This window comes from Plecotus auritus, assembly GCF_963455305.1.
Source record: "Plecotus auritus genome assembly, chromosome: 4".
Taxonomy (NCBI): Eukaryota; Metazoa; Chordata; class Mammalia; order Chiroptera; family Vespertilionidae; genus Plecotus; species Plecotus auritus.
In genome coordinates this window covers 87649917-87662439 of record NC_137775.1, presented here as the reverse complement: position 1 = coordinate 87662439, position 12523 = coordinate 87649917, and the positions used below count along the sequence as shown (strand labels likewise).

At 37.5% G+C, this 12523-nt stretch overlaps 1 protein-coding gene across 1 annotated transcript in view; it reads right to left on the bottom strand.

The window, feature by feature from the left end:
- The window catches only part of CYP39A1 (cytochrome P450 family 39 subfamily A member 1), an 84285-nt gene that overhangs the window by 25197 nt on the left and 46565 nt on the right, over positions 1-12523 (bottom strand). The window contains exons 8-10 of the mRNA XM_080665567.1: positions 11720-11853; positions 6648-6743; positions 5704-5792 (exon numbers count right to left, since the gene is read on the bottom strand). Coding sequence (XP_080521693.1) covers positions 5704-5792; positions 6648-6743; positions 11720-11853 — 319 coding nt within the window. The remainder of the gene's footprint in view (positions 1-5703; positions 5793-6647; positions 6744-11719; positions 11854-12523) is intronic.

Genomic DNA, 12523 nt, shown 5'->3' with positions numbered 1-12523 from the left:
GCACATTATAATTAAATTGGCAAACAACAACGACAAAGTAAGAATCTTAAAAGCAGCAAGAGAGAGACAGAAAGTTACATACAAAGGAACCCCCATCAGACTAGCAACTGATTTCTCAACAGAAACTCATCAGGCCAGAAGGGAATGGAATGAAATATACAAAGTCATGCAAAGGAAGGGGCTGAATCCAAGAATACTGTACCCAGCAAGGCTGTCAATCAAAATTGAAGGTGAAATCAGGAGCTTCACAGACAAAAAAGGACTAAGGGAATTTATTACCACCAAACCAGCAATGCAAGAAATGCTAAAGGGTCTGCTGTAAAAAAAAAGAAATAGGAAGTGAAGAAGTAACACAGGGGTAAAGAATAGGAATGGCGACAAATAAGTACCTATCAATAATAACTTTAAATGTAAATGGATTAAATGCCCCAATCAAAAGACATAGGGTAACGGATTGGATAAGAAAACACGACCCATATATCTGCTGTCTACAAGAAACCCACCTCAGAAAAAAAGACGCACACAGACTGAGGGTGAAGGGATGGAAAAAGGTTTTCCAGGCAAATGGAACTGAAAAAAAAGCTGGGGTAGCAATACTTATTTCTGACAAATTAGATCTCAAACTGAAGGACATAACAAGAGATAAGGAAGGCCATTTCATAATACTAAAGGGAGCAATCCAACAAGAAGAAATAACTCTGGTAAACATATATGCACCCAATACAGGAGCACCCAAATACATAAAAAAACTCCTGGAGGATATCAAGGGAGAGATTGACAGCAATACAATCATAGTAGGAGACTTTAATACCCCACTATCACCATTGGACAAATCCTCTAAACAAAACATCAGCAAAGAAACATCAATCCTAAATGACTCACTAGACCAGATGGAATTAATTGACATCTTCAGAACATTTCACCCCAAAGCCACAGAATATACATTCTTCTCAAGTGCACATGGGTCATTTTCAAAGATAGGCCATATGTTGGGACACAGGCAAAGTCTCTTCAAATTCAAGAAGATAGAAATCATATCAAGCATCTTCTCAGACCACAGTGGCATAAAACTGGAAATCAACTACAATAAAAACAACCCAAAGAAATCAAACACATGGAGACTAAACAGCATGCTATTAAACCATGACTGGGTTACCAGAGAGATCAAAGAAGAAATAAAAAACATCATGACAACAAATGACAATGAAAACACTACAATCCAAAATCTATGGGACACAGCGAAAGCAGTCTTGAGAGGGAAGTTCATAGCTCTACAAGCCTACTGCAAAAAACAAGAAACAGGGGTAATAAATTACCTAACCCAACAACTCAAAGAGTTAGAAAAAGAGCAACAAGAAAAGCCCAGTGTAAGCAGAAGGAAGGAAATAATAAAGATCAGAGCACAGATAAACGACATAGAGACCAAAGAAACAATTCAAAAGATCAACAAGACCAAGAGCTGGTTCTTTGAAAGGATAAACAAGATTGATGAACCTCTAGCCAGGCTCACCAAGAAGCAAAGAGAGAGGACCCAAATAAACAAGATCAGAAATGAAAGAGGTGAAATAACAACAGATCCCGCTGAAATACAAAGGATTGTTAAAAAATACTACGAACAACTCTATTCCAACAAACTGGACAACCTGGAGGAAATGGACATATTCCTAGAAAAATATAACCTTCCAAAACTCAATCAGGAAGAATCTAAACAGCTCAACATGCCAGTAACTATGGAAGAAATTGAAGCAGTCATCAAAGAGCTTCCGGCAAACAAAAGCCCGGGGCCAGACGGCTTCACAGGAGAGTTCTACCAAACATTCAAGGAAGAACTAAAACCTATCCTCCTCAGACTATTCCAAAAAATTCAAGAGGAAGGAACACTTCCAAGCTCCTTCTATGAAGCCAGCATCACCCTAATACCAAAACCAGATAAAGACAACACAATGAAGGAGAATTACAGGCCAATATCCCTCATGAATGTAGATGCCAAAATCCTCAACAAAATTCTAGCAAATAGGATCCAGCAGTACATCAGAAAGATCATACACCATGACCAAGTAGGATTTATCCCAGGAATGCAAGGATGGTTCAATATCCGCAAATCAATAAATGTGATACATCACATAAACAAATTGAGAGATAAAAATCACATAGTCATATCAATTGATGCAGAAAAAGCATTTGACAAAATCCAACACCCTTTCTTGATAAAAACTCTCAACAAGGTGGGAATAGAAGGATCATACCTCAACATAATAAAAGCTATATATGATAAACCCACAGCTAACATCATACTCAATGGGCAAAAACTAAAACCATTTCCCCTAAGAACAGGAACAAGACAGGGATGCCCACTCTCACCACTCCTGTTTGACATAGTACTGGAAGTATTAGCCACTGCAATTAGACAAGAAGAAGAAATAAAAGGCATCCAAATTGGAAAAGAAGAAGTAAAGCTGTCCTTATTTGCAGATGACATGATATTGTACATAAAAAACCCGAAAGACTCCATAAAAAAACTAACAGACTTAATAAATGAATTCGGCAATGTAGCAGGATACAAAATTAATGCCAAGAAATCTATGGCATTTCTATACACCAACAATGAACTTACAGAAAGAGAGACTAAAAAAGCAATCCCATTTTCCATTGCACCAAAAAAATTAAGATACTTAGGAATAAACCTAACCAAGGAGGCAAAAGACCTATATGAGGAAAACTACAGGACACTGAAAAAAGAGATAGAGGAAGATGTAAACAGATGGAAGAACATACCATGTTCATGGATTGGTAGAATCAACATCATTAAAATGTCCATACTACCCAAAGCAATCTATAGATTCAATGCACTCCCCATTAAAATACCAACGGCGTATTTCACAGACCTAGAAAGAACTCTCCAAAAATTCATCTGGAATAAAAAAAGACCCCGAATAGCCACAGCAATCCTGAGAAAGAAGAATAAAGTAGGAGGGATCTCAATACCAGATTTCAAGCTGTATTACAAAGCCACTGTCCTCAAAACAGCCTGGTACTGGCACAAGAACAGACATATAGATCAATGGAACAGAATAGAGAATCCAGATATAGACCCAAACCAATATGCGCATTTAATATTTGACAAAGGAGGCATGAGCATACAATGGAGTCAAGACAGTCTCTTTAATAAATGGTGTTGGGAAAATTGGACAGATACATGCAAAAAAATGAAACTAGATCACCAACTTACACCATACACAAAAATAAACTCAAAATGGGTACAGGACTTAAATATAAGACGGGAAACCATAAAAATACTAGAGGAATCCACAGGCAGCAAAATCTCAGACATATGCCAAAAGAACTTTTTCAGTGATACTGTCCCTAGGGCAATGGAAGCCAAACAGAAAATAAACAAATGGGACTACATCAAAATAAAAAGCTTTTGCACAGCAAAAGAAACCATCAACAAAACAACAAGAAAGACCACTGTATGGGAGAACATATTTGCAAATGGTATCACTGATAAAGGTTTAATTTCCAACATCTACAGGCAGCTTATACAACTTAATAAAAGGAAGATAAAGGATCCAATAAAAAATGGGCAACGGACCTAAATAGAATCTTTTCGAAAGAAGACAGAAGGAAGGCCAAGAGACACATGAAAACATGCTCAAAGTCACTAATTATCCGAGAGATGCAAATCAAAACAACAATGCGATACCATCTCACACCTGTCAGAATGGCTATCATCAACAAATCAACAAACGACAAGTGTTGGCGAGGATGCGGAGAAAAAGGAACCCTCGTGCACTGCTGGTGGGAATGCAGACTGGTGCAGCCACTGTGGAGAACAGTATGGAGTTTCCTCAAAAAACTGAAAATGGAACTCCCATTTGACCCAGTAATCCCACTCCTAGGAATATATCCTAAGAAACCAGAAACACCAATCAGAAAGGATATATGCACCCCTATGTTCATAGCAGCACAATTTACAATAGCTAAGATTTGGAAACAGCCTAGGTGCCCATCAGCAGATGACTGGATCAGAAAACTATGGTACATCTACACAATGGAATACTATACTGCCGTAAAAAAGAAGGAATTACTACCATTTGTAGGCACTTGGATGGAATTAGAGAACATTATGCTAAGTGAAATAAGCCAGTCAATGAAAGAAAAATACCACATGATCCCACTCATTTGGGGATAATGAAAAACATTATAAACTGATGAACAAAAAAATAGTTACAGAGGCAGTAAAGCATCAAACAGACTGTCAAATTACAGTGGTAAGGTTAGGGAGAGGTGGGGGAAATAAGAGATCAACTGAAGGACTTATATGCATGTATATAAGAGTAAGCAACGGATACAAAACATTGGGGGGTGAGGGCATGTATGGGAGTGGGGTGGGGGTGGGGGGCAATGGTAAGATATGTACACATATAATACCTTAATAAAAATTTGAAAAAAAAATAAAAATAATAAAAAAAAAAAAAAATAAATAAATAAAAGCATATTGATACTACAAACACGAAACAAAGGAGGGGTAGAGCGGATGCTGTGGAGTAAGTCACAATTGCAAATATGGATGGACATTACTATTCAAACAAGAAAGACAACTGACTTCTTAAGTTAAGAAACTACAATTTTTCTGATATATGATTTTTAAAGGCTTTGTACATCCACTGAGTGAGATTCTGTTCCAAACAGGTGCCAATAATCCTCTAATAGAATGGTACCAATAACCCTCTAACAGAATCAGCATCAATGAAGAAGTGGGACTTGTTTAACGCAGAGTGCAAGTTTTATGAGGTCAGGGACCATGTCTGCCTTCCCCACTGCTGTCACTGAGGCTTAGAAGAGTGCCTGGAACAGGTGAGATGTTAAAAAAAGTGTCTGCTTAAACACATAAATATTAAATATCTTTCATTAAATGATAAACACCTGCCCCAGAACAGGACATCACACTGCAGAGAAGTCCTGGGTGCCAGATTAATTTAACTACAAAAGGTGTCAAAGAAAATTTTGACAGAACCAAACTAACCCAATAAATAAAAGCCATTTAGTAAGCTGCTGCTATGCTCCATGCTAATGACATTCTGGACTCTCAACAAATGTCTACTATAAGACTGTAGTTAAAGAAATATTACACCTGCCCGGCAGGCATGGCTGAGTGGTTGAGCGTCAACCTATGAACCAGGAGGTCACGGTTCGATTACCGGTCAGGGCACATGCCCGGGTTGCGGGCTCAATCCCCATTGTGGGGCATGCAGGAGGCAGCTGGTCAATGATTCTCCCATCATTGATATTTCCACCTCTCTCTCCCTCTCCCTTCCTCTCTGAAATCAATAAAAATATATTTTAAAAAAAGAAATATTATACCTCTATCTTTATCTTTTAAAAAGGTGAAACTCAAACGACTTTTGGGTTATTCTTATATGAGAGCTGAGCATCTGAAACATAAACCCTGAGTGCATCTGGCAGCTGGAACTGTGATACTTGGTTCTCCTGAGGTCTCCTATCAGAAGCCACTTTAGATATTCTCACAAAGACATCCCACAATATGACTGGCCAACCAAACAAAACACGGTCTCTGGCTTGCCCTGCAGTTTGATAATAAAGAAAAGACAGACTGAGCCAGAGCTCCCCCGCTCCGCGCCAGCATCTCCCCCATCTCCCCGCAGACTCTGTGGATGAACGTGGCCCGGCTGTCTCACTGACCTTCCTGGACACTGGTACTTCCCGCTTCCAAAGGCCACAAAGCCGTCCAAGAAAGCATGCTTCTCTAAATTTGCCTCTTTCCAACGTTCCTGTGGGAAGAAAACATTTTTTTTTCCAAATCAGCCTTATATAAATAAGCTTAACTTTATTTCTCTAGGCTAAAAATGACCTTGTACAGCTAATCCTTGCATATAAAGTTGCAGGCTTGTTGGTCATTTTTTCCAACCTGTTATTAATACCAGCCACGATTACGCTTTTGGAACATAACTAATAAATAAAAGGGTTTAAGAAGAATTCTGTTAAGTGGCAAATGTAGATGACGATGTAAATCAACCACAGGACCGACTCCAGAGAGGAAGAGTATTTACAATGGGGCCTCAAGCTTCATCCTGAAACTGTTGTTGGTGATAAATTTAGTAACAGACAGCTGCTGACAGCCCTGTTGGAGGGAGCCTGGATGCAGAACGGATACATCTGGATGCCATTTTTGACAGTTTCACCTGAAGGCAGAGAATAGATCAAATGGCCTCTTAAGATTCTGTTCAGCCCAGACACTCCCCCAATTCTAAGAAACAGCAGAACACAGTTTTAATTTGCTTCATTTTTATTTTTTGTGCTCCTTGGAAACCAATAATGAGAACAGTTGTCTGAAGAACGTGAACTCAGTCTTCTATCAGAACTAGGCATGTTTACTTTAACACGCTCTGCTGGTTTCAGATAAAAATTTATTGTAAAGTTGCTGAAGCTTATTCCAGGAACTTGCCTATCTGATTCGTTATACATGTTATGCCATCTATATTGCAAATCTAATCTGTATGTTCACCTTTGTTACTAGAGAAATAAGCTGCTTAATGACACAGTCCTAGTTAATTTATGAATTCATACTCCTGGCACAAAAAGAAATTAAAATCAAAGAACTATGTATATTGAAAGAAGTAACTTACGGGTTTGAACAGTTCCGGTTCAGGAAAATACTTTGGATTTCTATGTAGCCAAAATGGAGACAACATCAACAGGTCACCAGAAGGAACAGTGAAATTCTACGATAGAAAAATTGATTCCAATTCATTGTTTTTGAAGTCTGTTAAAAAGTGTTTGGATCATTAAAAATAATGCTACGACTATATTGTGGAGAAGGCACATGCATTTTATAATCAATGGTGATAAACTCTAACTCTTTCCTGGGTAGACAGTTCTATTTTCCAACTCGGGCAATGACTGATTTATAATTCTTATTTTTTTAAATACTCTTATTTTAAAAAAAATTTTAAAGATTTTTTTAAGAGAGAGAAAGGGAGAGGGATAGAGAATAGAAACATTGGTGATAGAGAAACATCATTGATTTTTCTGCCTCCTGCACAGTCCCCATTGGGGACTGAGCCTGCAACCTGGGCATGTGCCCTGACTGGGAATTGAACTAGTTACCTCTTGGTTCATGGGTCAACGCTCAACCACTGAGCCACACCATTTGGGCACTGGTTTCTAATTCCATTGATCAGTTACTGAATATATATATATTTAGTTACATGGGGAAAAATATTTGATAAATGTGAAAATTTCAGAAACCAGTATAGGTCCATTCTAGTGCAGTTTTTGATGTTCAATGCTGAGGTTTGCAGCAAGTGTTCTAGAAAAATCTAATTCTGAGACAGGACACTGGTCACAGCACTGAGGACAGGGGCAGCAGGTGTCCTGCCCCTGGGGACGCTCATGAGAGTGTCAAGGCAGGCTCAGTGGATTCTTTGTTTTTTCACTCTTGCAGCAGCTGTTAGGGCAGAAGGAATATGAAGGCAACTGGTTAGTAAGACACAGGACGAAGCAAGTGTTGGGCGTTTATTTGGATGGTTTTGTGTTGGACGCTGTGGTGATTGTGGGGCTGAGCAGTGGTATTCCTTCGACAGGAGAGTTTGCACAATCCTTCTGCATTCATGTTAAATAAGCTATACCAAGGACTAAAACCATCTCATAAAATCACCCTTATATCACCATGCTCAGGAACCACAGGGAAAAGAGCTCTCCCATGGTGAGTGATCACTAGGTAGCTACCCACTTTACTAGTGGGGCCATTTTACTAGTAATAGCAACTCCCACCGCCAAACATCAGAAGACACATCTATTTAACCCTGCATAATTTTCAAGTGTCCTCAAGATATTTGCAAAACACGAAGTTCATGCATCTAGAATTAACACCTTACAATAAAAAACATGTATCCTTATGGTAGTAGGAGGCCGAGTATGGGGAGAGGGTCATTATTTTTTGGCCCAAGAGAACCCCTGTTGGCTCTGATGGGAACTGATTGTTGCTTGAGTTTTGTAATTTCAATGCCAGGACAGCTGGATAGTTAGATCCAAACCCGGGAAGAGAGCAAGGCTTGCTGGTGCCCTCTTCACCATTTTTTTAAGTTGAAAGAGATCGGTGAGATCCCAATCCTGTGTGTTCATTCCCTCTGCTGGAACTGAGGCTAGAGAGGTCATGCCTGATCTGAAATCAGCTGGGGCAGGGCTGGAGGCAGTCTGCCCTTCCCTTCCCCACCAAGCAGTCCTCTTTAGTGGCAGTTGACCTGTGATTATGACTTGGAGGCTGCTGACTGCTGAGGCCTACAAAGCCAGCTAATAGAGAAAGACGTCAAAGGGGGCCTGGATAACACCATTAACATTAGCAACAGGGAGGAGACCAAAGAGACATGCCTCTTGTAGCAGCAAATGCCAGGCTGACAAATGGCATAAAAGGATGTGAGAGCTGGTTGTATCAAACGAACCCTCTGAGAGAACAGATATCAACATGCCCAGTCTAAACAGGCCCTGCCATTATTTACAGGATAGATGAAGAGACAGATCAAGAGGGAGACAAAACAGTAACAACTGGAAAACAGACCACTAGCAAAGAGAAGCCACAACTTGTTGCAATAATAACTGCATTTCTCAGGTAGACAGAATGGAACCTGGCCAGCCCTCCAAATAGGGATACTATGAGGCCAAATGAGCTTCTAGTCTGGAGAGAAAAGAGAAAGAAGGGCTCTCTGCTATACCTCAAGAAGAATTCTGAGAGCAAAGTGGGTGCAAGGAATGCAGAATATGGAAGAAAAAGGAGGAGTCGTATAAAGACAAAGCATCAGTAGGAGAAGGTCCAGAGCACATGGTTTCCCTCCTAGCTCTTGGCCCGGAGCTTGGTTGCTCTTAGCACTTTAAAAGTTAAAGACTATTTATTTCTTCATATTGTAAAGTCATTGTGAATAATTCCTTCTCCAATGGCTGTTTAATCTTTCATTGGCTAGATTAAATCGTAATTAATCTGATCCTTTTCTAATGTTTTTCCTAGTATAAATACCATCACTAGAGCCTTCTTCCTCAAAGCATTTTTCATACAAAATTGTTTAACAGAGATATTCAGAAGACATAGGACATGAATATTTTTAAGGCTATTAATACCTGTTGCTTAATTGCTTCCTCAAATTTTGTAAAAAAAATGTCGCTAACTACAACGTGAACATGTCAATTTCATTACACTCTTATCTGCTAGTCTAACATCTTCAATAGGCTAGTTTTGATTGCCACCTAAAATTTTGTGTCTTTGTTGAGCATTTTCCATGTTGTTTTCTTCTATAAACTTTTGTGCATTCATCTATGTCATCCTAGTGCTTTATTTACTGAGCTGTAAATTCTTTATATATTAAAATTATTTCCCCCTTGTGTTACAAACATATTGACATTTATTCTTAATTTTTGGTTTACATTTAATTTGGATTATACTTTACAAAATAAGATATGTTAATTTTTGATATGGTACATTCAAACCTGTTCATCTGCTTTGTAGTTTCACTGATTAATCCTAAATTTATAATAGGGGCTACAATATTGGCTTTCTCTACAATAGTAACTTTCAAAGATGGTTTAGGGATTTCTAAAAGTCCCCAAGACCTTTCCAGAGCGTCTGCCAGGTCAAACATCACTACAGGGTGAAAATACTCATTTGAAGTACAAGATACACCAGTGGATTTTAACATAACTTACTACAAAAATTCACTGATATATTTTCAGATTGCAACAAACTTATAAGAAAATACCACTATTGCGTTTTAGTGTAGTATCAAAGAATAGCCACACATATCTGAAAAGGCTACTAAAACACTCCTTTTTTGGCTACATGTCAATGTGAGGCTGGATTTTCTTCATTTCCATCAATGAAAACAATACATCACAATAGACTGATTGACTGATTGCAGACACATACATAGGAATTTAGATATCTTCTATGAGCAAGACATCAGATTTACAAAAATTTAAAAATCATGCTACTCTTCACTTTTTGTTTTGGAAAATATGTTTCTTAAAACCGGGCTATTAATTTAACATGTAATAGGGTTTCTTGTTCTTTTTAAATGAATTACTAAATATATACTTTAACAATTTCTCAGCTTTGGTTTCTAATACAGTAAATATATATAACTCACACAGACAAAAGCTCTTTGGGATCATCAATAAATTTGAAAAGTATAAAGAGACCCTCAGACCAAAAGTTTGAGAACCACTATGTTAAAAAAAAGTACCCACTTTTATTTATTTTCTTTTTTTGAGAAATCATTTGTATATTTATTTGTTTAGGAACAATTTATAACTTCTTAAAGATTCTTTATTGTTGAAAGTATTACATATGTCTCCTTTTTCCCCCATTGACCTCTCCCAGCCTGCCCCTACACCCCAGCACAGGCCCTCACCCCGTATTGTCTGTGTCCAGTGGTTATGCTTATATGCATGCATATAAGTCCTTTGGTTGATCTCTTACCCTCCCCACCTCACCTTTCCCTGCCTTAGTCATCCCAAACCATATATTAATCTCTTCCCTCTTCATGAACTTATAATGATTATTTATTCTGTTAAATTCTTATGTATAAGGGGTTTTGTTTCTTTGTTATCTATTGAATCTATTCTATTGACCTGACAATCTGGTCTGACACCAGTGTGATGCCATTTTAATTGTTTTAATAACATGTTTTAATAGTTTTATAATATTTTAATACCTCAAGAAGATAATTAATATGCCTTAATTATTCATATTTTCCAATACTACTTTGTTTATTATTTGCTTGGTATTCTTGCAGATTAACTTTGCACTAAAAATATGAAACCTTGAAAAGAGAGTATAGGTAGAAGTTTAAGTGTTTTCAAAAGGTGGCATAATAGCATATTCTTTTATACTCTTAAAGTAATTAAGAATTTGATTATTTAAAAGCAAAAACTGTTTAAAATCACACTAAAACTAAATCCTGTAATTTATGTAAGATCAGCCAAACAACATCTCTTCTGAATTTAGCAAGTTGCAACCTTTATAAAATCTGTGTTTTTTTTTTGTTTTTTTGTGTTGTACCACTGCAAAATGTTCTTGGTTTGAATCCAGGCATTCTCATGCTGTGTGTAAAAACAGCCAACAAGAGTGGAGGTCTGACTTAATGTGATCTTGCAGGCTCTAAGTCAAATCATTCTGAAACAAAATTTTGTTCTGCCTGATTGACTCAGCAAATATTGACCTGAAATTCTGCCATGTACACATGCCTTTCATGGTGCACTTCAGATTTTTCTCCTACTCTGCCCATAAAAAGGACCTCTCTCCCTCACTCGGACGCTGATTGCTAATATCAATTATCTGTTCCCATATCTGTAATCTGTGGTCTGAAACTGTCTCTAGTTGGACATTCTCTTGCACATGATTCCTATGGCTGCTCAGCAGTGAAGATATTATCTAATCCACCTGCTTGATTGAAATAGGATTATACTAATTTTGATACATAATCACATAGCCAAAATGATTATTAAAATATTATATTGTAGCTAAAATCTTCACCAATGGAAAATGTAGGTATTTCTACATTGACAAAACGTTGCTGTACAACTCTTGTTAGTAATCTATTGCTAGGTCATTTAGTGCTACTGGAATTTAAGGAATTACCTAATAGTATATGGGAAAGATATGTACATTTTTTCCCTAGAGAGATTATTTTAAAGCCAAACCAAAGCTTACCAAAATTTTAACTGGTTTCAGCACTTTTCTAGTAATGGCACCCGGGGCTCTTAAACGAATTGTTTCCAAAATACACCATTTAATTAGAGGGAGTTTCTTCAAGTCATCCTCAGACACTTTAATCTTATCTTTACCTGTAAAAAGAATTTAAAAAGAAAATGGACTTATAGAGGCCAGGAAATGATTTTAGGTAAGCTCATAAACATAGGTTAGATTCTACCTCTGACAGCTAGTGTTAATATTACTATTACTCCTTAAATACCAGCCTTAGACATTTATTGCCTCTTAACAAGATAAAATGTATGGCACAAAAAACTAAGTCAATGTGGATTGCTGCAACATGATGGATTGTATCCCATCTTGGTTCTCACAATCATACGTCTGTCAAATGACTAAGACAGGCTCTGTCAGAAAGGTGTTCAATTTTCACCCATTTCATTCTTCCTTGTTAAAATACTCATTTCACTTAAGGAAACAGCAATATAAGACTGGCATAAAAAGTACAAAGAATATGTCCCAAGAAATCAGAAACACCAATTAGAAAGGACATATGCACCCCTATGTTCATAGCAGAACCATTTCCAATAGCTAAGATTTGGAAACAGCCCATCAGCAGATGAGTGGATTAAAAAACTGTGGTACATCTACACAATGAAATACTATGCTGCTATAAAAAAAAGAAGGTACTTTTACCATTTGCAACAGCATGGATAGACCTGGAGAGCATTATGCTAAGTGAAATAAGTCAGTCAGAGAAAGATAAATGTCACATGATCTCACTTATTTGTGGAATATAATGAACAA